The sequence below is a fragment of the Mus caroli genome, unplaced genomic scaffold (genome assembly GCF_978045245.1).
Source record: "Mus caroli unplaced genomic scaffold, Mus_caroli_1 scaffold_20, whole genome shotgun sequence".
Taxonomy (NCBI): domain Eukaryota; kingdom Metazoa; phylum Chordata; class Mammalia; order Rodentia; family Muridae; genus Mus; species Mus caroli.
In genome coordinates, this window is record NW_028227275.1 from 42,254,439 (window position 1) to 42,279,773 (window position 25,335).

General features: G+C 43.3%; 1 protein-coding gene across 1 annotated transcript in view; it reads right to left on the reverse strand.

Annotated features, from left to right (window-relative positions):
* Trpm6 (transient receptor potential cation channel subfamily M member 6) overlaps window positions 1–25,335 on the reverse strand; it is a 178,923-nt gene that overhangs the window by 36,628 nt on the left and 116,960 nt on the right. The window contains exons 25-26 of the mRNA XM_021151275.3: window positions 18,124–18,256; window positions 509–1,650 (exon numbers count right to left, since the gene is read on the reverse strand). Coding sequence (XP_021006934.1) covers window positions 509–1,650; window positions 18,124–18,256 — 1,275 coding nt within the window. The remainder of the gene's footprint in view (window positions 1–508; window positions 1,651–18,123; window positions 18,257–25,335) is intronic.

Sequence of the window (25,335 nt, forward strand, 5' to 3'; positions counted from 1 at the left end):
CAGACACTGGGCCACCAACCAGGCAGCATACACCAGCTGATATGAGGCCTCCAACACATATACAGCAGAAGACTGCTGGGTCTGGACTCAGTCAGAAAAGATGCACCTAACCCTCAAGAGACTGGAGGCCCCAGGGAGAGGAGAGGTGTCTGGTGGAGTGGGGAGTGGTGGGGGGGGCGGGGACATCCTCGAGGAGATGGGGAATGTGGGGGGGGGGGGGCGGGTAGGTATGGGATGTGGAACCATCAGAGGGTAGATGAGGAGAAAGATAAAATCTGGAGTGTAAAAAAAAGATTAAGTAAAATTAAAAATATAAAGTAAAATGAAATGTCATATCTCGCAGGGAAAAACGTGAGGAAAAACATGAAGTGTGGTTGGGGGAAGATCTGGGAGGAGTTGGAAAAGGTAATAGATTACTACCAAGACATACTGTATGCAATTGTTTAAAAATAAGAAATCATATGATTAGAAAAAAGTAAAAAATACATTTAAAACATTTGTTCCTTACTGTTGTTCTTCCAAGTCTTCCTCAGTTTCTCCTCCTTGTGGAATCTAAAACTATGACTCTTAATGAGAGCTTTATCTCTGCAGAGAGGATTGATCCAAAAGGATCTTCTTGCCTGGGTCCACGGTCCTGCTGGGCACTCACAACTCTGGGCCAGTCTTCTTGAGTCATCCAGTCCGGACCTACCTCCAGTCTGCAGGGAGTAGCCTCCACCAGGATTGGAGTCACTGTGGCAAGTGGAGGCCAAGCAAGTTTTCCACTTTTTTTTAAAGCTAAACACCCCTGTTTCATCATTTTCTGAAAATGCCCAGTTTACATATCCACCTTCATCTTGCATGCTGATGGCTCTCGAAGGAAGAGAAGTCACTGTCGTGGGAGCAGGTGTACCACTGAATGCGAGCAAGTCTTGTTCTGCCTTGGCAGGTTTCTCTGGCATCTGTGTACCTGCCTCATGTTGGTCTTTGTGTTCAGCTCGCAATGCCTGGTGGGAGGCAGCAGGATTCTGCTGAGGCAAGTGGATGGTGAGGTCACTGTGGCGTATATGCTCCAAAGCCAGACCATCTATACCTGCCTTCTCAGATGATCTGAAAAGATGTGGCGGGGTTTCCAAAGACAAAGGAACTTGCTTTCCAGAAGATGGGACCAGGAGAAACTGGCCATACTTAGAGTGTGCTTGTCTGACATGGGAAATCCCAGAAGCCGTTGTCCTCTGTTCCATTTCTCGTTCCTCCTGGTCTTCTCTTACATGTGAGGCCTCTCTCTTACTGTGCGTAACCTCTACAAGTGCACCCCTCTGCACTCTTGGGGGAAGCTGACTTCTAGCAAGGCTCCTCAGCAAAGAAGGGGGCATGCTATAGTACTGAAATTTCTTCTTCCCACAGCTTTCCATGTCACTGAGAACCTTTGCACAGATGACATTGGTCCAGCTGTGGGGACGGTTTCTGCAAGTAGAATGCTTTCTGTTGGCCAAAAGAATCTCATCTTCTTGCAAGGTGTCAACAGCAGAAAGGACCTTTAAGGTGTCAACAGTTAGGGCCGAGAGGTCCTGTAGGTGTCCCACCTGGCTGTCCAGGGATAGTAAGGAGTCCTTTATAAAAGATACTTTTTCATTCATTTCTTTCAGTTGGAAGAACATCTCTGATACCCTAATGGTGAAGATACGAAAAACATCAATAAACATACGAATCTGGTGGGAGTTGTTCTTGTTCTATTCTCACCTTGTTTCTCCTATAGGTGACAGCTAAGGCACTGCTTCCAAAAGCTAAGCCCGTTTCCCATGTTCTGCTCTTTCTAATGCAGAATGCATTCTAATACCAGGTGACCTTGACTTCCCCTATCTTTCTACTATGACACCAAGGAGAAGAATTATAAATCTATACTTCCAGCCCTTATCTCTTTCTCAGACCTCAGAACCAGCTCTCCAGCTGCCTGCAAGTTAGTTACCACTGCAATGATCCAATGGACCAGCCCACTGTTAGCCACTAATGTGTTCATTCATTTTCATGACAAACACTGGAATATCGTCTATTGGAAAATCCTTTGTCTGAAGTTGAGGCGTCCTGATCTTTCCACCTTCCTTGTTTTCATGTCTATTAAAGAAAAGGAGGCTGCACATCTGAAAGGGAGTGGGATGGGGGTGGGGGTAAATGGGAGTATTTGGAGGCAAGAAAGGAAGGGGAAATTATTAATTTTTTACAATCTCAAAAAAATGAAAAACAAAAAATAATTAAAAAATATTAATGATACCCCATGAAGGTTCAAAAAAGAAGAAAAACCTTAGCATAAACAAATACAGAAGGAAGAAGTTGTAAAGACTCTTTGAGAGAAGATGGTCTTGGGACCAGAGTGGTACAGCAAATACCGAAGAATCACTCGCTCCCACAAACAACCCAAAGCTAGCAGGCTAGAGACTTCAGAAGGACAATGGTCCTGTGACACTTCACTTTTGGACACCTAGTTTCCAGACACATGATCCAATCAATCAACTTTTGTTGTTAAAAAACTCAAGTTCATTTTTTCTATAATAATCCTACGAAACTAATGCTGCTCCCTAAGCATAGGCAGTTGTGATGATGAAATTGTCACTGTCCCCAGGGAAGAGAGTTTCACAGAGCAATTATCTAGATCAGGTTGTCCCGTGAGCATGTCTGTGGAGGATAATCTTGATTATGTTAATAGAGGTAGTAAGACACACCCAGTATGGAGGGCATCTTTCCCTGCATGTGGAATCATGAATTGTGTATGAATGAGAAGAACAAACTGAGTACTAGCATGTACGCACTTAACTACTGCTCTCTGCTCTGAACTGTGCACGTAACTAATGAATTCAAGGTCCTTCCACCTTGTCATCACTTGCCTGCCTCATAGAATACTGAGCCAAATGAGCCCATTCTCCTGTAAGTTGCTTTTGTGGGGATATTGAAATTACAAAGGTCATTGGGTTTCATTATTTAATACAAAAGAGGGCTGGAGAGATGGCTCAGTGGTTAAGAGCACTGACTGCTCTTTCAGAGGTCCTGAGTTCGATTCTCAGAAACCACATGGTGGCTCACAACCATTTATAATGGACACCCACCCTCTTCTTGTGTGTCTGAAGACAGCACCAGTGTACTCGTATATACATAAAATAAATAAATCTTTTTTTAAAAAAGAATAATGCAAATTTCAAATGCAAAAATGTATTCTCTCCCTCCCTTCCTCTTCCTCCTCCTCCTCCTTATCCCCACCCCTCTCTCGCTCTCCCTCTCAACAGTCTCCCATTTGGGGCAGAAGGCAAGATGTTGCACTGCCCTCCTCATTCTGGTAGTTTGGATCCTGGGAGACAAAATGGAAATTGGTCACACCCAGTTAAGTGCCAAGTTTTGTTTGTCTGGTTTGTGTGTGGAGATGGGTCTGTGTTTTCTGGTGTGTCCATAATTTTTGTTGCCATCATGGGATCCAAGATAAAATGGATTGGTCTCAGTTGAATGTATCAACGATGGTGGCCTCCACATTTTTTTCCTGACTGATCTCCTTTGAGTATGGGAACTTTCCACCTTCAGTGTTTGTTAGTTTTGGTTTTGCTATCTCTGCTGCTGCTACTGGCCACTACTAACACTGCTTGCCAGGGCTGCTTTGATGGCTAGAGTTCAGAATTTCTTATCTCTGAGCTTTCTGGTCACTGGATTCAGTTTAGCAGGGATTCGAATGTCTCTTGGGCAGGGATATTAATGTTATTTTATGCTGTTCTGATTTATTGAAAGCTTACTTTGGAATTCGGTTATGGCTATCCATTTTCTAGATCCAGGCATGTTTATTTAAAAGTCTCTTCTCTGTTTTGTGTCAAGTAAGTCACAGAGATAGGTGACAGGGAAAAGAGAGTAGAGAAATGGAAAATAAATGGGAGGGGACTATTGGTTTCATTTAACAAAACCTTTGCTAAGATATAAACCATATTTCTAGATTTGTAAGACCATTATGTGAACTTTTTGTACCTCAAGAGAACATGTGTGTATGTATGTGTATGTGTGTGTGTGTATACATGTATATTGTGTGTGTGGATGTGTGTGAGTGAGTGTATGTGTGTGTGTGTGTGTGTGTGTGTGTGTGTATGTATGTATGTTCTTAAAAGAACCATGTGGTATGACACCATTTTAAGATTTAAGCAATATATGACTTGCTGCCACCTTAGCTAGTGTCCCCATAGGGATGGAGTCAGCAACATGACTCACTATAATCTTTGTTAGGGTTAGAGAGAATGGATGCCATGTGACTTAGCCACCATCTTGATTAAAGGTGGCCACATGATATAAATCAACCAAGAAGCCAACAACAGTTCTCCAAGATATTTTGGATTAAGATCGATTTTTGTATGGTAATTTTTGTCCTGAAAACAAAGCCATAAAAATAAGGTTTATGAAAATTAAAATTAAAAAACAATGTTGATTTAATAATGTATTAAAGCTGCACCTCCATGCATTTATATACAAGGATTTATCTCATGCTGACAGTTAGACTTTGAAATCTAAGAATAACTCCAGCAATATTAGTTTTAAAGACATGAAGGGGTCATGGAGAATAATTGAGACTTGGCACCGTGTGTCAGGGCTGGAGTTTCTAAAGTGAGGCCAAGAGAGGGACCCTGGCAGTTTGGGAGATGCCAGTGCCATGAGACAGTCACCAGAACAACAGCTTCACTGAAAAGGAACCAGCTGTGGCCTAGAAGTCAGGTCACATATGTTGCCACGAGCAGAGCTGGGGAAGCCTAGAAGTTTGCCAGGGAATCCCAGATATTGACGTTGAATTGTTTGCACTGTTGGAGTTTGGTTTTGCCTCGTCCAAATTGTGGTTATGCCCCATTTCATATATATATGTTATTTTTTGATATTGTATCAAAATTAAGTATTGAGGTTTTAATCTTTTTGAAAATAAATTTTGAAGTTAAAAATTGAATTAAAAAAACAGGTCTTTTAAAATATTTTAATATTTAAGGCTATGGGACATTTTAAGATGATAACAAAATATGATTCATTATGACATCATTATTAATATGTAATCTTTAAAAGTAATTAAATAAAAGGCAAAAGAGTTAGGACCACAACTATGAGCACTAAATACTAGACACCAGAAACTGTGATATTCCTATCTTATGATACAGCAAGGAAATGACCTCAGCAGTCTGGCAAAGGCCGATAGAATGCATCTCCTCACCAAGGGCAATCCAGGCTAACAGACACTGCCCTGAGAATGTGTGTCTCCTTGTCTTTGCTAACTTTGTTAGCTTTAGCTATGCAACAAACTGTGGTATTCTGTAACGGTATGTGATGTAAGGACCAGGAAAGTAAAGTTGACAGTCTCCCTAGAGTCGGTGTTTATGATTTTAAAGTTTTATTCTGATACTAAAGGAATTTTAAAATTGTTATTTTTTTTTTAAGGCTAAACCAAACAGGTATAAAACTGCAAGTCCTAATCTTATTAAAGTCACTAACTTATTGTAAACTGTTAAAGACGGTTTACAGACAAGTTAATAGTCACCTTATGTGGGAAAACTCTGCTAATTAAGGTCAAAGTCCACCATGACTGATAGCCTCTAGACTTGGCGCAATATGGGAGATTCCCCTCATTAGTGGGGCTTCTCCTTCTCTGACCTTGTCTGGAGAATTCTAAGTCCCACATACATCTCTATCTGAGGATGGTTACATGGCCTTAATTAGACTATAGGATCAATTTCCTTTCTCCTAATAAAACCTCTTCAGCTAGCACCTGAGATTCCTCATCTACTTCCCCATACTAATAAGGTGTTTCAGGTGCCCTAAGCCCCCAGCCAATGACCTTTGCCCATCCTGGATGTTCCTACCCTCAGTTCCCAAAAACTTTACAAGCTTGAATCACCCTAAAGCTTATCTGCCTCCTGACAGCTGGTCCTGGTGTGGTTATTCACCGTACATACTGACCGCGCTTCTCAACCCCTGTTCAACATCTCTGCCCCCACTGCCCACCTGGACTGCATCAGTCAACGATCCCTGAGAGCGGAAAGACTTATAACCTTATAAATGATCAAATTTTTTAATGTGTTCAGAATACGATTGTCGTGCTAAGTGCTAACATAACTAATTTTAGGAATAAGGTTATTTTGCATCCTATGTGTTTTCAATGTTTAGCAAGTAACAACAACAACAAAGATTAATTTGGTTTGAGATCGGTTATACTCAATAAGTGGCCCTCAAAACTTTTTAGAGATCGGCTTAATACACCACTTAAAATGTTCAGTGGGAAAAAGCTTCCTGTGATAGACAAAAATGCCAGCCCCTAAAAGTAACACTCCTAACACAACTATCTAAAAGAAGACAGATAATGGGACACAAACCTGGACTGTGATGATGCTAACCACTGGGGGAGGGGGAGACTGCCTCATGCCTCACCTGCTAACAGGGCCCTGCACAAACTGTGGATGCTGTTGGGTTGAATGAACTACGCTGCCTAAGCCGAGGTAGGCCAGTTTTCCAAAGTTCCCCATCCACAGGAAACTCTCTGAGACCTCCTGGGTCTGTCCTGAGCCGTGGCTGAAGATGCAATACTGTCCTCTCTCTGTAACAGCGGAAGACCTAGGACCTCTGCCCCACAATGAAGTCACTGAGATCACAGGAGCCTGCTAGGGCAATCATCCAGGCACCTGGTAAGTCTCTGTCATATTCATCACTCCAGAGGCCATTTGGTTTACACTTTCTGCTATAATGTCTCCTTCTCAGACCTCTGCTGGTGTTAATGGCTAACTGTAGCTTTGTCAGCTTGGCAGCAGCAGACACCCACCTCCTTCACCAAGGCTGCAGCTACCTTGGTTAGTTCACCTCATTAAAAATCAGCCCTTGCTTTTTCTAGAGCTAATAGGTCTTCGGCTGAGAAAGTCCGATAGATTTGCTTTGCTCACAGGCTCCATATTAAAGGATAATCAGGTTGCAGATGTAAGTTTTTACATTCCTTTATTTAAAAAAAAAAATCTGCTTTGTAATGACTGCTGTCAGTAACCAACTGTTCCTGTCTCGTGGTAAATAGTTAGATAGAAATACAGTGGTTTAAAGCCTAAGAAAGTCAGGGTCTAAAATAGGGTTTTAAGATGTATAAATGCAAATGAGAAAGGACTAAGAAAGTGATTGGGTTTGCTTTGGTTGATTGGTTGGTTTTGGTTTTTCAAGACCGGGTTTCTCTGTGTAGCTGTGGTTCACCTGGACTTACTTTGAAGAACAGATTGGCCTCAAACTCACAGAGATCTATCTGCCTCTGTGTCCTGAGTGCTGGAATCAAAGGTGTGCATAGCTTTTGCTCTGACTTGAAGGTGTGAATCCACTCCAGTTGTTTCCAAGACATCTGTTAGCTGCCTTTTCTACAATGTAGATTTCAATTCAGATTATCAACAGTGATAATGCTAATATATCTAAAAGGTTTATTGATTGATTGATTGATTGATTGATTTTAAGTTTCTTAACTTTAACTTCTATCCCTAGTCTATATCTGTCCCAGCAGGTTTCCCCTTGGCTGACATATTCCTTCCTGGAATCAGCTACAATCTACAAACTGCTCCAAAAGTGACCTATACCATGTATTCTCAGGTAGTCAGAGAGCTCTGAACTTGCTGAAATCTGATTTGAATCAGTTCAGCCAATGTGACTGTTCCCTGTCTCTTCAACTGGTTCAGGTAGCCATATGCTTTTGATAAACGCCCATTGCCTGAATCCCCTTCCTGTCTAACTAGCATTCCAGACCCCAGGGCCCTAACAATGATGTCTTAATTAGAGCAGTAAGTAGTGGTAGAAGAGAGTACATTGCTCATTATCCTCAACAAAAGGCTAGAAGACTATTAGGTCCAAAGGAAACTCCCTCACAAAGGGGATAAAATGGCTGCCTATTGGCAAGCCAGGACTCATGTTGGACTCCAAGTTCTTTATCAAAAAAGGACCTGTTAAAACTAAGTAGACCCAGTTTTCTCAACAAGTAGCTATCATAGGTGACATAGTTCTACAGTATGATAGGGCACACAACCTGCTCTATGAAGAACAAAGAAATTACTGTATAACTTTAAAAAATGTTGTTTCTGTGAAAATTATCATTAAAGATATTCTGGCTACACTAAAAAAATATATATTAAAAAAAAAAAGAAAAAGACCCAAGATAAGATAAGTGACTAGTTTCCATTCTCACTTTCAGGAACCTCCTAGATAGTAAGTCTGATGTCAACCATCACAGGGCCTTTGGTCCTTCAGTTTCTACTAATTACTGTTGGCCTTTGCATGATTAATGCCTTATCTAGATGTCATTAAGGTGATGGTTATTAGGTCCCAATATGATCAGGTACCCACCACACAGACAAGGACTTGACACAGGACACCATTCAAGTGGGGACTAAGAGAGATAAGGTTAAGTTTTAAGTGTGAATTACTATGCTTAAAGGAGCTATAAAACAAATATGCCTCGAACCTGTAAGCCACACTTGTCCAAGGACAGATAACTTCTTGAAATGTTGAAGGCTGTTGTTCATGTAAAATAGCAAGCCACATGGATTTGCTTCTGTAAACAAGCTTGCTTGCCCTAACTACACAGAATGTGCTCAATCATACGTAGGTCAGAGGGATGCAGGCAGGAAGTACAGCAAGATGTACTTCCTGGTTGTACGAATGAGGGAAGTATGTAGCCTTATAGGGTTTGCCTTTATAAGCCTCTGACTAATGTAATTCAGTGACAAACTCTAGCTATCCAAAGTCCACATCATCCTGGCCAGCACCGTGTCTATCTGCCTGTTGCCATGGTCCCTATCATGACAATCACAAACTTACCCACTAAAATGTAAGCCCATAGTAAAGTCTTTCTTCTTGTATGTCTTAGAACAAAAATACAAAGGTAACTAAGATAGAAGACTGTACCAGGGAATGGGATGTTGCTGTGACAAGCCTGACCATGTTGGGTTTTAAAGGAATGTGGAAGACTTCAGGGTTTTGGACTACAGAAGCAGGTGAAAGCTGTAAGCAGGGCTTAAGGTATCATCCCAGCAAGATCTTGGAAGGCTGTCATGCTAAGAGCAATGTGAATTATGGAGGCCCAGCTCAGGATTCAGATGGAAACCGTATTAGCACCTTAAGCTAGAGATTATTCTTGGGATGTTTTGGCAAAGAATGGGGCTGCTTTTTGTCTTTGTCCTAAAAATCTGCCAGAGACTCAATTGAAGAGTTGTATATTCATGTCTTTGGCAGAGCTCTCAAGACGGCCTAGTATTTACACTGCCGTGTCATTATTAGTAACCAACTTTTATGTAGCTCTACAATGAAAAAGAGAAGTTGAGGCAAAAATAAAATACAAAATGTACTTTTGAGGAGAAACAGAACACTGGGAAATTCAAAATTGAGCCAAGTGTTGCACTGAGAGAAGAGGGTTGGTGGGAAAGGAATGAAGGGAGGGGTGTCCGCAAGGCAAACGGCACCAAGCTAAGCTTTCTACACATAGAAAGGAAAGTCTGTGCAGCAAAGGAAAGCATCAACAAATCAAAGCTCATGCCATTTTAACTCAAAGAGGGAGATGGGTTCCATCCCCAGCAGGCAACAAATCTTGTCAGCATAGGTCACATAGTCCTGGCTTTAGAGCCATGAAGAGTCCATGAGTAAAGAGGTTGTAGCCAGGCATGTACAGGAGAGTCCCCCCATGAAGGTCCAGAGACTATGAAAGTGAAGGCTGGTTTGTGTTATGGGATATCCAACGAGGAGAGCTGGGGCCAGGGAATGGATCCAGCCCAAGAGAGAAAAGGATGCTGTAGTCAACAAAGTTGGACGAGAAGGGCCATCCAGATATGGAATTACAGGATGAGGAGTTTGCCTCACTGAATTTCGGTATTGCTTTGGTCCAGTATTTCCTCACGATGCCCCCCCTTCCTCCCTTTTGAGTGGTAATATACCTTCTGTGTCATTGTATGTTGATAGTATAGAATTTGCTTTTTGACTTTACAGATGGTTACAGTTAAGAGAGTGCCCTGAGTCTAAAAACAAAACAAAACAAAACAAAACAAAACAAAAAAACCTTCATATTTTAAATTATGTTGAGACTTTGAAAAACTTTGGAGACTTTGGAAGTTGTACTCAATGCATTTTGTATTATAATACAGCTACAAGCCTATGGGGGTCAAAGAGTACAGGAGTAGAGTGTGGTGGTTGAATTAAATATGGCACTCATAGGTTCATATATTTTAACACTTGGTCCCTACTTGGAATTGTTTGGGAACGATTAGGAGGTGTGCTCTTGGAGGACACTGTAAAAACCCATGCCAATTTCAATTTCTGTTCTCTCTCTCTCTCTCTCTCTCTCTCTCTCTCTCTCCCTCCCTCCCTCCCTCCCTCCCTCCCTCCCTCCCTCCCTCCCTCTCTGCCTATGTCTGCCTCCTACTTGTGGCTAAGGATGCAAATACCTAAAGCAATACCTGACTGTCTGCTGCCATGCTTTCTGCCATGATGAATATGACCTTTCCCTCTGAAACTGTAAGCCCCCAATAAAGTCTTCTATCAATAAAAACTGGAAAATTAGTATTCGAATATTTATATCCCTTAATAAACCACAAAGCTTTTTTAATCTTTAAAGCATCAGTCAAATTAAATGCTAAAGTTAAAACCTTCATAACACAAAACATCCAGGAAATTGGAATACCATGAAAAGACCTAACCTAAGAATAATAGGAATAGATGAAGGTAAAGAGTCCCAGCTCCAAGGCCCAGTAAACAATCTCAACAAAATTACAGATGAAAGTTCTCCCAACCTAAAGAAATGTCTATAAATATACAAGAAGCTTATAGAACACCAAGTAGACTGCACCAGAAAAGAAAATCCTCCTGGCACATAATAACCAAACTACAAAATTTACAGAAGAAAGGATATTAAAAATGGTAAGGAAAAACACCAGGAAACATACAAAGACAGACCTATCAAAATTGCATGAGTTTTCAATGAAGACTCTAAAAGCTAGAAAGGCCTGGACAGATGCCCTGCAAACTCAAAAACAAAACAAACAAACAAACAAAAAAACATGTGTCAACCTAGAGTACTATACCCAGCAAAACTCTCAGTCACCATAGAGGGAGAAAACAAGATATTTTAAGACAAATCCAAATCTAAACAATATCTATCCATAAAACCAGTCCTACAAGAAAATACCAAAAGGAAAACTCCAACCCAAGGAGAATAACTACATCCAGAAAACACAGGAAATAAGTAATTCCATACCAGCAAAAATAAATAAATACATCACACACAATCCTCTCTCCTCCTCTTCCTCCTCCTCCTCTGCCTTCTTCTCTCTCTCTCTCTCTCTCTCTCTCTCTCTCTCTCTCTCTCTCTCTCTCTCTCTCTCACACACACACACACACACACACACACACACACACACACCCTACCACCACCACCACACCAACATCAAAGTAACAGGAAATAACAATCACTGGTCATTAATATCTCTCAACATCATTGGTCTCAATTCCCCAATAAAAAGACACAGGCTAACAGAGTGGATGCAAAAACGGGATTCATCATTCTGCTGCATACAAGAAGATTACAAATGTCATGGGGAGATAATTCCCCAAGTACAAAATATAAAAGGTAAGGAAAAAATAGTAAATTAGAGAAGCTCATTAGATAATAAGAGATGAAAGTGAGATGATAATGACTTCCTCTATATTATAGCATTTTAAAACTATTTACAACATATGAGGAAGTGGCAGCGTCACTGGGTTAAAATGACAAATACTCCTTACAAGAGAAAGTAGATTTATATGGTATACAATATAATATACTATATTTCCTGTTGATCTATCTCTCCCCAGTTGTAGAAATATTCTTTTTTAAAAAGTGTTTATTTTGATTGTGTGTGTGTGTGCATGTGTGTGTGTGTGTGTGTGTGTGTGTAATACAAATATAGTAATAATTACATTTTTTGTAGTTATTTTCTTTGGCTATTTCTGCTGGTAGGGACAAGGCTGTGAATGTCTTCTGTTCTGACTTTGTGTTTTAAAATTTGGCATGTGACTTTCTAAGTAAAAATTTTAAAACTAAAATATCAAATAAGTAGTACTCTGGGAGGAGTTAGAGAGACAATTCAGTGCATAAGAGAACCGGCTGCTCTTCCAGAGAGGGCTCAAGTTCAAATCTCAGCACCCTCATGGCAGCTCACATATGTAAGTTCAGTTCCAGGGGATCTGACATCCTCTTTTGGCCTTTGCAGACATAACACACACACACAATCAAAATAAACACTTTTTTGAAAGAATATTTCTGCAACTGGAGAGATAGAGCAACAGTTAAAGACCACTGGCTGCTCTTGCAGTTCACCCAGGTTCCGTTCCCAGCACCCACACGGCAGCTCACAACTCTCTGTAACGCTGGTTGCAAGTGACCCATTGCCCTCTTCTGACCCCCATGGACACCACGCACACATGAGCTGTACACACATTCATGTGAACAAAGCATTTATGCACATAAAATGAACCTTTGATGATGAGATTACACTAAGAACAGCAAGGGAGGCTACCTAAGCAGTGATTTCATAGCTAATGTGGTCATCTGCAGTCAAGAAAAATAGTCCCATTCTTAATAGTGGCTGGAAGATGGAGAACCACTCAACTGGGAGACGAGCACTCAGGCAGGACCTTCCCACCACAAAACTCAATTTCCTGCCTCTAGAACACACCTAAAGCATGGGATGCACCTGACCTCTCACGCTGCTTTCTGAGACCGTTGCAGATAGGAACTTAACAAATAAAGCAGGTGCTGTTTTTCATTTCCATTGTATTCTATACGAGCAGAAACCTTTCTGGCTAATTTTGTATAAAATCCAACATCTATAACTCACCAGTGGCTTAAAACATGCTCGCTGACCTTCTGAAACCCACAAAGTTCGAACTGGCAAGGGCAATGAGGGAAAGAGCACAAAGTATATGTATATTTCCTCCCAGATATGCCTAATTGGAACGTCTCCATCCAGTGCCCTGTTTCATCTAATTCAAAAACAGTACGGTCTGAGCAGCAGTAATGGAGACTCATTAAGTCCCATTAGCTGCAGACACATCGAATGGATACAATAGAATCCAGCCACTATTCACTGCAACAGGTGGCACGCCACAATAGAAACCTGTTAGACAAATAACCTGGCCGTCTGAAATGGGCCCTCTTGCTTTTTACAGAAACTCATTTTCGAAAACGCGGTGTCCTGTGAAGCATATTTTAATTATATCCCTAGACCACCGGCTGCATTAATTCAATGTAGCTTTTTCAGTCATTCTGACACATAAAACAAATTCTTACTATTACAGCTTCCTCTGTGCAAGGTCTGAGTGAAGAGAAGACAGGCCTCGTTGACTGTTTTACCTGTGGGCCCATTAGCCAAGATTCTTAAAAATTAGATAATATGAAACATAATTATAATCCGTCTGACAGACCCATCCATGGAGTGCTTTCTATGAGCCAAACGTTACAGGATGGGTCTACTTCCCCTGTTTTCTCTCACCAGATGGCAGCTCTGTGAGGAAGGTGTGACTACTATTCCCTTCACAGGAAAAGGGTCAGGTCACGCATCCAATGTCACGCGGCTGGGCGTCAAGCCAGACGGTCTACATCCAACCCACCCCTGCAGCCATCCATACCCCTCAGCAACTCTATCTGGGATCAAAGCAAGTTTGCCTGGGGAATCCTGCTAGGAGGGCAAGCTCCCACAGCTGCTCACAGACGTTGTGCAATGAAGCCTCAGCCAGACATGAATTTGCCAAAGTTAAAGCCACACAGTGGAATCATGGTACGCATTGTGCATGAGTTTCTGCAAATCAAAGAAACTGTGGCATTTCCTAAATACAGTACAGCCAATGTCCTGAAACAGAAAAGATACGACAGGCATCTTACTGCACAGACCAGAGAGGAAGAACATCTGGCAAGCACTGCTCAGTGGACAGCTGAAGCAGATGTTCCTGCTCGATCCTTCAGACGCTTTAGTTAGCACCTGCCCTCTGTCCACACCCCAAAGTCATTTCATTCTAGAAGGTAGATAATGCCTTCTTTGGAGGCAGGCAAACATGCAGTGGCTTCTAAGATCCCCTTATATTCCCTCTTTAAAAAAAAATCACTGCTCAGTTACCTCCGTAGCACCCCTCCTTTACAGGCTCTCCCCAAACGACCTCAACAATGATGACAATATAAAATCATTCTAGTAAGAAAATATATTATAACTGGAAGAAATTCTAGTAGAAATTCAGAGCCACATTCAAAACCCCTTAGAATTATCCATAGTTTTCAGAAGTCATCTAACCCCTTAACGACTTATCCTCCCCTTGGGGCTAAGAGAAATGAAGTTCCATGGAGGTCAGGGGACTGAACATATTATGAGCATCTCCACTGAAGTGTTTATTTCTAAGTCTCTGACTCTTGGGTTCTCAAGTCCAAGAGAATGATACATTAAGAGTGAGAGAACCAAAGGTCTTGGGACCATCACCACCAAAGTGCTTGCTGTGATCCCTGGCATCCGGGTTCTCCCTCAGTATGGCCTTGGCTTCTGATTACTGCGAAATGTGCAACCCTACCTGCACACCCTGAAAAGGGCCTCACCTTTCCAGTCTTCTCCATAAGTCGCTCCTTTTTCTGTCCAAGTTTTACAGCCGTTGGCACCACAACTGTCCGGCACTAGCATCCTTCTCTCTACTTCTCTCCTGGAATTGGCAGCTGACTCCCATAGACCCTCTTGATCAGAAGGCATCTCCTGCTCCAGTTCTAAGATGCCACAGGGTTTCAGATTCATTTGTTCCAAGCCTCATGAACACGTGTGGCTAACTGTGTCACATGAATCCCACCACCAACAAATATGAGCCTGGTAGCTTTCTCCACACCTTTTTACACTGTCTCCCAGTGGTGCCATTTTCCTTGATGGCTTCACCCATGTGTACATATCTGAGAGGCCACCTAGGTTCCATCCTTCCCTTCAGCTCCATCCAATCCCTACCATACTTCATGAATTGTCCTTTTGTTCCATCCCACTGCCACAGCCAGGGCTACACCTTCTCTCACCTGGCATCCCTGGTCTCCAACGGACTCCTTAAATTCACACTTATATCTTCCAGGCTGATAGGTCTATCCATACCACAGAGTGCACAGACTCCTTCCTTAGCATAGGTAGAATGAGCAGCTCTCCACAACCTTGCCTTAATTCATATCAGTGCGAGATGCTCTGACCTTATTCTATCTCCTTCCAGGTCTTAAAGGGAAATTGTACTTATGATTATCAACATTTCATAATTTGACAGTGTTTTGAGTTACCTTGGAAACATATCTCTTGGTTTACCTATGAGAATATTTCCAGGGAATTTTAATAATAGAAAGTCCATTACAAATGTTGGTGGCACCGTCCATGGGTGGAAGTCCCAGACTGAAGTAAAAAGGAGAAACCAAGTTGAACACTAGCGTTGTCTCACTCTGCTTCCTGACTGTGAATTCCATGTGACTAACTCCATTCCCCCTCCTCTTTCCATGATTTCCCTTCTGTGACGGATTAGACCCTCAAACTGTAAGCCAAAATAGATCCTTCATCCCTTAAGTTGTTCCTTGTTCAGGATTTTGTCATTCCAATGAGAAGTAACAAATACAGTATTTCAAAAGAAGTTTTACTCCAAATATCTGGGACCTATTTGTCCAACTAAGTTTCATTAATCTTTCTACCCTTGGCTCTATTATGCACATTGACTCATATAACTCTAAAAGATTGATCTGTGTTCACACCTATGCCATAAATACAAAAACAAAAAACTAACTTTCAAAGCAGTTCAAGAACATTTCCCAAGAGCATATAGTTAAAGGAATAGAAGCAGAGATGAGCTGTGGTTCTGTCAGCTCCTAAGAGAAGCACACACATCCTACAGAGCCCAGAGCCCAGAAGGCCCACAGTGTTGTATAAGCACAGCTGTCAAGAAACAGAATATGCAAGAGAAAGAAAGTAGATATGGCAATGGTCTAAAGATATTTTTGAGATAAATTCCGATTTTATGGGTCTATAATCACCATTAGATATTCATCATTTTCTCAAATATTAAATTTGATCTGAAGTTCCACCAGCCACCTAAACACATATTGACAGAAATATATTATCAACAGAAAAATACAGAATTTCATAAATATGACATGTCTACTATAAGAGAGTTCCTATTGTAAATCTATTTAAGTGAAGTTTCTACTGTAAGAAAGTTCCTATTGTAAGTCTATTTTAAGTGAAGTTGGGTTTGAGAAATCACGTCTATCTGATTTTGGGGCATCAGAAAAAAACATATATAATTAAACATTCTATAGTCAGTCTCATGTATATTCAAAAGTGAAGAGATATATTTAGCTTGTGTCAATTTGCTTCTACTTGCAAGAACAATTCTGTTTTTAAAAGTGCAAAAGACCGTGTGCACACGTCCATACTCAACGCTGTACATGTGAAATTATTACATTAACACGGTTTGCTGACACATATCCTTTCTCCAACACATCTGTCCTCTTCCCCCAAACCTCTGAATGGCTTTCCTACACCGCCCCCTTTCAGAAAGTTCAAGAACCGTAAGCCCCTTCAGCCACAGCTTTACCTCAAGCCCCTGTGTGCTCATGTCTCTACACTTAATGAAGCTTGTCCACTGCCCAGTTTCTATCCTGGCTTCGTGGAGTAAAACCCAGGCAGATCATTTCCAGCACCACACAAATTTATGTTGTCATCTCTATACACAACAATGACAGCTCTTTGTGTCCCCATGCCCCATCTGTGTTCCCTTCACTGTCAGCCTGCTCACCTAAGCTGTTTACTGCTGCTGCCTCAAGCTCTCCTGTTCTCTCCCCCCAGAGCAGTGAAGGTATCTGCACCCCCACCACCAGCAAATGTCAACCAGGGCCTGCTAGAGAAGTCCACCCTCTTAGCTGCCTTCCCTGTGCTGGATCTCCTGCTGCTGCTAGACTAGCACACAACCTATGGGTGTCATTCTCTGAGAACATCGCTCTACCATGTCACGTCCTGACTATCCTAGAACTTGCTCTGTAAATCAGGCTGGATCTCAGAGAGATCTGCCTGCCTCCTGCCCCCTCCTGCCCCCTCCTGCCCCCTCCTGCCCCCTCCTGCCCCCTCCTGCCCCCTCCTGCCCCCTCCTGCCCCCTCCTGCCCCCTCCTGCCCCCTCCTGCCCCCTCCTGCCCCCTCCTGCCCCCTCCTGCCCCCTCCTGCCCCCTCCTGCCCCCTCCTGCCCCCTCCTGCCCCCTCCTGCCCCCTCCTGCCGCCCCCTGCCGCCCCCTGCCGCCCCCTGCCGCCCCCTGCCGCCCCCTGCCGCCCCCTGCCGCCCCCTGCCGCCCCCTGCCGCCCCCTGCCGCCCCCTGCCGCCCCCTGCCGCCCCCTGCCGCCCCCTGCCCCCCTGCCCCCCTGCCCCCCTGCCCCCCTGCCCCCCTGCCCCCCTGCCCCCTGCCTCCTCCTGCCTCCTCCTGCCTCCTCCTGCCTCCTCCTGCCTCCTCCTGCCTCCTCCTGCCTTCTCCTGCCCCCTCCTGCCCCCTCCTGCCCCCTCCTGCCCCCTCCTGCCCCCTCCTGCCCCCTCCTGCCCCCTCCTGCCCCCTCCTGCCGCCCCCTGCCCCCTACCCCCCTGCCCCCCTGCCCCTCTGCCCCCTGCCCCCTGCCCCCTGCCCCCTGCCCCCTGCCTCGCCTCTGCCTCTGCCTCTGCAGCCCTTGGATTAAAAGTGGGCACCACTATGCGCAGTTCTTCATAGCTTTTGTTTTTTACTGACCAACATTAATGTATAGGTTTCCTCTGTCAGCTTACTTGAATATCTTGTCTTTTCTACTCCTTCATTTCCCTAAACCTTTCCACATACAAACACTGGAATGTAAATCCATCAGAAAGGAATTCTTGACTCCTAGTCTCCACTTATCCCTTGGATATGCAAAGACTGTCTAGAATATAGTGATGTCCAATAAATAGGTGGTGATTACATAAACCATATTGCAATACATGCTTCAAATTGGGAAGAACTCAAACCTATGGGGTTTGGAAGTGGGTCTATCTATTCTTTTACACATTTTAGGACGATCCTGATCTGGTGGCCGTTTGGGGATTAAAGAGATATTCTTTACCTTTCTGATGTCACTCGGATTTGTTCCTCAAAACTACAATTCAGACCTTCCGTCTTCTCGTGGAAATATTTTTCCACACACTGCTCTTCAAAGTCATGAAGCTTTTTCAAGTCATCCTTAGTGAGGTAGAGCTCTGTGGAAATAAGCATGACACATATGAAAGCCATTCTTGGAGGGCTGAGATGGAGTGGGTTTTTGGCAGACATGGATTGTGTTCCCGGTGGCCCAGAGCTGAAGCTTAGTCTACAGGTGAGGGTTAAATGATGAGACCTTGGGGTGGTTGGATTGATGAAACGGTCACATCAAGCTTAGCCACTGCTAGCTATCTATTCTCCCTCCCTCTCCTTCCTCACCCCTTCTTCTCACTTCCCTACACTACAGGAACCCATCCACCATGTTTTGATGTAACTCAAAGGCCATCACAAGAAGCTGATCAGAGGGAGACTACAGTCTTGGAATTCCAGCCTCCAAATACAGTAGAACCTTGAATGACAAAGCCGCAGAACCAATGTGCTCACTTAGAAATCTGTATATTTATTAAATTTTGGTTTTCCAAAGACCTCTGTTAGCTAGATACTGTAGCAATAACAGAGGGGATCAAGATGTCTTTACATGTATTATATGTGGTGAAATTGTGAGAAATCACTTTTTACCTTTGTTTAATTAGAAAATGGAGGGAGATCCGGCCGGATCAGCGCCGGGGTAGCGGGAGCGCAGGGTTGCCTGACACCCGCCAGCTACCCACGACCCCCGCCGCAGGATTTTGGGACTGCTGGTGAGTGGAACACAGCTTCTGCTCCAATCCAATTGCGCGGGACCTGAGACTGCATTAGTTAGGGAAGCAGAAACCGGCCTGAGTAGGGCCACAGGCCTCATCCGGCCAGATCAGCGCCGGGGTAGCGGGAGCGCAGGGTTGCCTGACACCCGCCAGCTACCCACGACCCCCTCCGCAGGATTTTGGGACTGCTGGTGAGTGGAACACAGCTTCTGCTCCAGTCCAATCACGCGGGACCTGAGACTGCTCTGGTTGGGGAGAGAGAAATCTGGCCTACATAGGGCCACAACCCTCTTCCGGTCAGAAAAGCACCGGGGCAGCTGGGGCGCAGGGTCTGCTGACACTCGCCAGCTACCCACAACACCCGCCACAGGATCTTAAGACTTCTGGTGAGTGGAGCACAGCTTCTGCTCCAATCCAATTGCGCGGGACCTGAGACTGCATTAGTTAGGGAAGCAGAAACCGGCCTGAGTAGGGCCACAGGCCTCATCCGGCCGGATCAGCGCCGGGGTAGCGGGATCGCAGGGTTGCCTGACACCCGCCAGCTACCCACGACCCCCGCCGCAGGATTTTGGGACTGCTGGTGAGTGGAACACAGCTTCAGCTCCAATCCAATTGCGCGGGACCTGAGACTGCATTAGTTAGGGAAGCAGAAACCTGCCTCAGTAGGGCCACAGGCCTCATCCGGCCGGATCAGCGCCGGGGTAGCGGGAGCGCAGGGTTGCCTGACACCCGCCAGCTACCCACGACCCCCTCCGCAGGATTTTGGGACTGCTGGTGAGTGGAACACAGCTTCAGCTCCAATCCAATTGCGCGGGACCTGAGACTGCATTAGTTAGGGAAGCAGAAACCGGCCTGAGTAGGGCCACAGGCCTCATCCGGCCAGATCAGCGCCGGGGTAGCGGGAGCGCAGGGTTGCCTGACACCCGCCAGCTACCCACGACCCCCGCCGCAGGATTTTGGGACTGCTGGTGAGTGGAACACAGCTTCTGCTCCAATCCAATTGCGCGGGACCTGAGACTGCATTAGTTAGGGAAGCAGAAACCGGCCTGAGTAGGGCCACAGGCCTCATCCGGCCGGATCAGCGCCGGGGTAGTGGGATCGCAGGGTTGCCTGACACCCGCCAGCTACCCACGACCCCCACCGCAGGATTTTGGGACTGCTGGTGAGTGGAACACAGCTTCTGTTCCAGTCCAATCACGCGGGACCTGAGACTGCTCTGGTTGGGGAGAGAGAAATCCGGCCTACATAGGGCCACAACCCTCTTCCGGTCAGAAAAGCACCAGGGCAGCTGGGGCGCAGGGTCGGCTGACACTCACCAGCTACCCACAACACCCACCACAGGATCTTAAGACTTCTGGAGAGTAGAACACAGCTTCTGCTCCAATCCAATTGCACGCGGGACCAGAGACTGCATTAGTTAGGGAAGCAAAAAAACGGCCTGTGTAGGACCACAGGCCTCTTCCGGCTGGACCAGCACCGGGGTACCATCAGCTACCCACGACCCCCGCCGCAGGATTTAGAGACTGCTGGTGAGTGGAACACAGCTTCTGCTCCAATCTTTAAACAGTGACAACGATAACAACTAACCCCAGAGATTACCAGATGGCGAAAGGTAAACGTAATAATCTTACTAACAGAAACCAAGACCACTCACCATCATCAGAACCCAGCACCCCCACTTCGCCCAGTCCAGGGCACCCCAACACACCGGAAAAGCTAGACACAGATTTAAAAGCATATCTCCTGATGATGATAGAGAACTTCAAGAAGGACTTTAATAACACACTTAAAGAAATGCAGGAGAACACTGCTAAACAGGCAGAAGACAATAAAGAGAAAGCACAAAAATCCCTTAAAGAATTGCAGGAGAACACTGCTAAAGAGTTACAAATCCTTAAAGAAAAACACGATAACATAATCAAACAGGTAGAAGTCCTTACAGAAAAACAGGAAAACACATCCAAACAGATGATGGAAATGAACAAAACCATACTAGACCTAAAAAGGGAAGTAGACACAATAAAGAAAACCCAAAATGAGGCAAGACTGGAGATAGAAACCCTAGGAAAGAAATCTGGAACCATAGATACGAGCATCAGCAACAGAATACAAGAGATGGAAGAGAGAATCTCAGGTGCAGAAGATTCCATAGAGAACATCGGCACAACAATCAAGGAAAATGTAAAATGCAAAAAGATCCTAACTCAAAACATCCAAGAAATACAGGACACAATGAGAAGACCAAACCTACGGATAATAGGAGTGGATGAGAATGAAGATTTTCAACTCAAAGGACCAGCAAACATCTTCAACAAAATTATAGAAGAAAACTTCCCAAATCTAAAGAAAGAGATGCCCATGAACATACAAGAAGCCTACAGAACTCCAAATAGACTGGACCAGAAAAGAAATACCTCCCGACACATAATAATCAGAGCAACAAATGCTCTAAATAAAGATAGAATACTAAAAGCAGTAAGAGAAAAAGGCCAAGTAACATATAAAGGCAAGCCTATCAGAATTACACCAGATTTTTCACCAGAGACTATGAAAGCCAGAAGATCCTGGACGGATGTTATACAGACACTAAAAGAACACAAATTCCAGCCCAGGCTACTATACCCAGCCAAACTCTCAATTAACATAGATGGAGAAACCAAAGTATTCCACGACAAAACCAAATTCACACATTATCTCTCCACGAATCCAGCCCTTCAAAGGATAATAACAGAAAAAAACCAATACAAGGACAGGAACCACGCCCTAGAAACAACAAGAAGGTAATCCCTCAACAAACCTAAAAGAAGACAGCCACAAGAACAAAATGCCAACTTTAACAACAAAAATAACAGGAAACAACAATTACTTTTCCTTAATATCTCTTAATATCAATGGACTCAACTCCCCGATAAAAAGACATAGACTAACAAACTGGCTACACAAACAAGACCCAACATTTTGCTGCTTACAGGAAACTCATCTCAGAGAAAAGGATAGACACTACCTCAGAATGAAAGGCTGGAAAACAATTTTCCAAGCAAATGGCATGAAGAAACAAGCTGGAGTAGCCATTCTAATATCTGATAAGATTGACTTCCAACCCAAAGTCATTAAAAAAGACAGGGAGGGACACTTCATACTCATCAAAGGTAAAATCCTCCAAGAGGAACTATCAATCCTGAATATCTATGCTCCAAATACAAAGGCAGCCACATTCATTAAGGAAACTTTAGTAAAGCTCAAAGCACACATTGCACCTCATACAATAATAGTGGGAGACTTCAACACACCACTTTCACCAATGGACAGATCATGGAAACAGAAACTAAACAGGGACACAGTGAAACTAAGAGAAATTATGAATCAAATGGATCTGGCAGATATCTACAGAACATTCTATCCTAAAACAAAAGGATATACCTTCTTCTCAGCACCTCATGGTACCTTCTCCAAAATTGACCACATAATTGGTCACAAAGCAGGCCTCAACAGATATAAAAATATTGAAATTGTCCCATGCATCCTATCAGATCACCATGGCCTAAGGCTGATCTTCAATAACAAAATAAATAATAGAAAGCCAACCTTCACGTGGAAACTGAACAACACTCTTCTCAATGATACCTTGGTCAAGGAAGGAATAAAGAAAGAAATTAAGGACTTTTTAGAGCTCAATGAAAATGAAGCCACAACATACCCAAACTTATGGGATGCAATGAAAGCATTTCTAAGAGGAAAACTCATAGCTCTGAGTGCCTCCAAAAGGAAACTAGAGAGAGCACACATTAGCAGCTTGATAACACACCTAAAAGCACTAGAACAAAAGGAAGCAAATTCACCCAAGAGGAGTAGACGGCAGGAAATAATCAAACTCAAGGGTGAAATCAACCAAGTGGAAACAAGAAAAACTATTCAAAGAATCAACCAATCAAGGAGCTGGTTCTTTGAGAAAATCAACAAGATAGATAAACCCTTAGCCAGACTCACTAGAGGGCACAGGGAAAGCATCCTAATTAACAAAATCAGAAATGAAAAAGGAGACATAACAACAGATCCTGAAGACATCCAAAACACCATCAGATCCTTCTACCAAAGGCTATACTCAACAAAACTGGAGAACCTGGATGAAATGGAGAAGTTCCTAGACAGATACCAGGTACCAAAGTTGAATCAAGATCAGGTTAATGATCTAAACAGCCCTATATCCCCCAAAGAAATAGAAGCAGTCATTAATAGTCTCCCAACTAAAAAAAGCCCAGGACCAGATGGGTTTAGTGCAGAGTTCTATCAGACTTTCAAAGAAGATCTAATCCCAGTTCTTCACAAACTATTCCACAAAATAGAAACAGAAGGTACTCTACCCAACTCATTCTATGAAGCCACAATTACTCTGATACCTAAACCACAAAAAGACCCAACAAAGATAGAAAACTTCAGACCAATATCCCTTATGAATATTGATGCAAAAATCCTCAATAAAGTTCTTGCTAACCGAATCCAAGAACACATCAAAACAATCATCCATCCTGACCAAGTAGGTTTCATCCCAGGGATGCAGGGATGGTTCAATATACAGAAATCCATCAACGTAATCCAGTATATAAACAAACTCAAAGACAAAAACCACATGGTCATCTCGTTAGATGCGGAAAAAGCATTTGACAAGATCCAACACCCATTCATGATAAAAGTCTTGGAAAGATCAGGTATTCAAGGCCCATACCTAAACATGATAAAAGCAATCTACAGCAAACCAGTAGCCAACATCAAAGTAAATGGTGAGAAGCTTGAAGCAATCCCTCTAAATTCAGGGACTAGACAAGGCTGTCCACTTTCTCCATACCTATTCAACATTGTACTTGAAGTCCTAGCCAGAGCAATTCGACAACAAAAGGAGATCAAAGGGATACAAATTGGAAAAGATGAAGTCAAAATATCACTTTTTGCAGATGATATGATAGTATATATAAGTGACCCTAAAAATTCCACCAGAGAACTCCTAAGCCTGATAAACAGCTTCGGTGAAGTAGCTGGATATAAAATTAACTCAAACAAATCAATGGCCTTTCTCTACACAAAGAATAAACAGGCTGAGAAAGAAATTAGGGAAACAACACCCTTCTCAATAGTCACAAATAATATAAAATATCTTGGCGTGACTCTAACTAAGGAAGTGAAAGATCTGTATAATAAAAACTTCAAGTCTCTGAAGAAAGAAATTATAGAAGATCTCAGAAGATGGAAAGATCTCCCATGCTCATGGATTGGCAGGATCAACATTGTAAAAATGGCTATCTTGCCAAAAGCAATCTACAGATTCAATGCAATCCCCATCAAAATTCCAAATCAATTCTTCAACGAATTAGAAAGTGCAATCTGCAAATTCATCTGGAATAACAAAAAACCTAGGATAGCAAAAACTCTTCTCAAGGATAAAAGAACCTCTGGTGGAATCACCATGCCGGACCTAAAGCTCTACTACAGAGCAATTGTGATAAAAACTGCATGGTACTGGTATAGTGACAGACAAATAGACCAATGGAATAGAATTGAAGACCCAGAAATGAACCCACACACCTATGGTCACTTGATCTTCGACAAGGGAGCTAAAAACATCCAGTGGAAGAAAGACAGCATTTTCAATAAATGGTGCTGGCACAACTGGTTGTTAACATGTAGAAGAATGCGAATCGATCCATTCCTATCTCCTTGTACTAAGGTCAAGTCTAAGTGGATCAAGGAACTTCACATAAAACCAGAGTCACTGAAACTTATAGAGGAGAAAGTGGGGAAAAGCCTTGAAGATATGGGCACAGGGGAAAAATTCCTGAATAGAACAGTAATGGCTTGTGCTGTAAGATCGAGAATTGACAAGTGGGACCTCATGAAACTACAAAGCTTCTGCAAGGCTAAAGACACCATCAATAAGACAAAAAAACCACCAACAGATTGGGAAAGGATCTTCACCTATCCTAAATCAGATAAGGGACTAATATCCAATATATATAAAGAACTCAAGAAGGTGGACTCCAGAAAGTCAAATAACCCCATTAAAAAATGGGGCTCAGAACTGAACAAAGAATTCTCACCTGAGGAATACCAAATGGCAGAGAAGCACCTGAAAAAATGTTCAACATCCTTAATCATCAGGGAAATGCAAATCAAAACAACCCTGAGATTCCACCTCACACCAGTCAGAATGGCTAAGATCAAAAATTCAGGTGACAGCAGATGCTGGCGAGGATGTGGAGAAAGAGGAACACTCCTCCATTGTTGGTGGGATTGCAAGCTTGTACAACCACTCTGGAAATCAGTCTGGCGGTTCCTCAGAAAATTGGACATAGTACTACCGGAGGATCCAGCAATACCTCTCCTGGGCATATATCCAGAAGATGTCCCAACCGGTAAAAAGGACACATGCTCCACTATGTTCA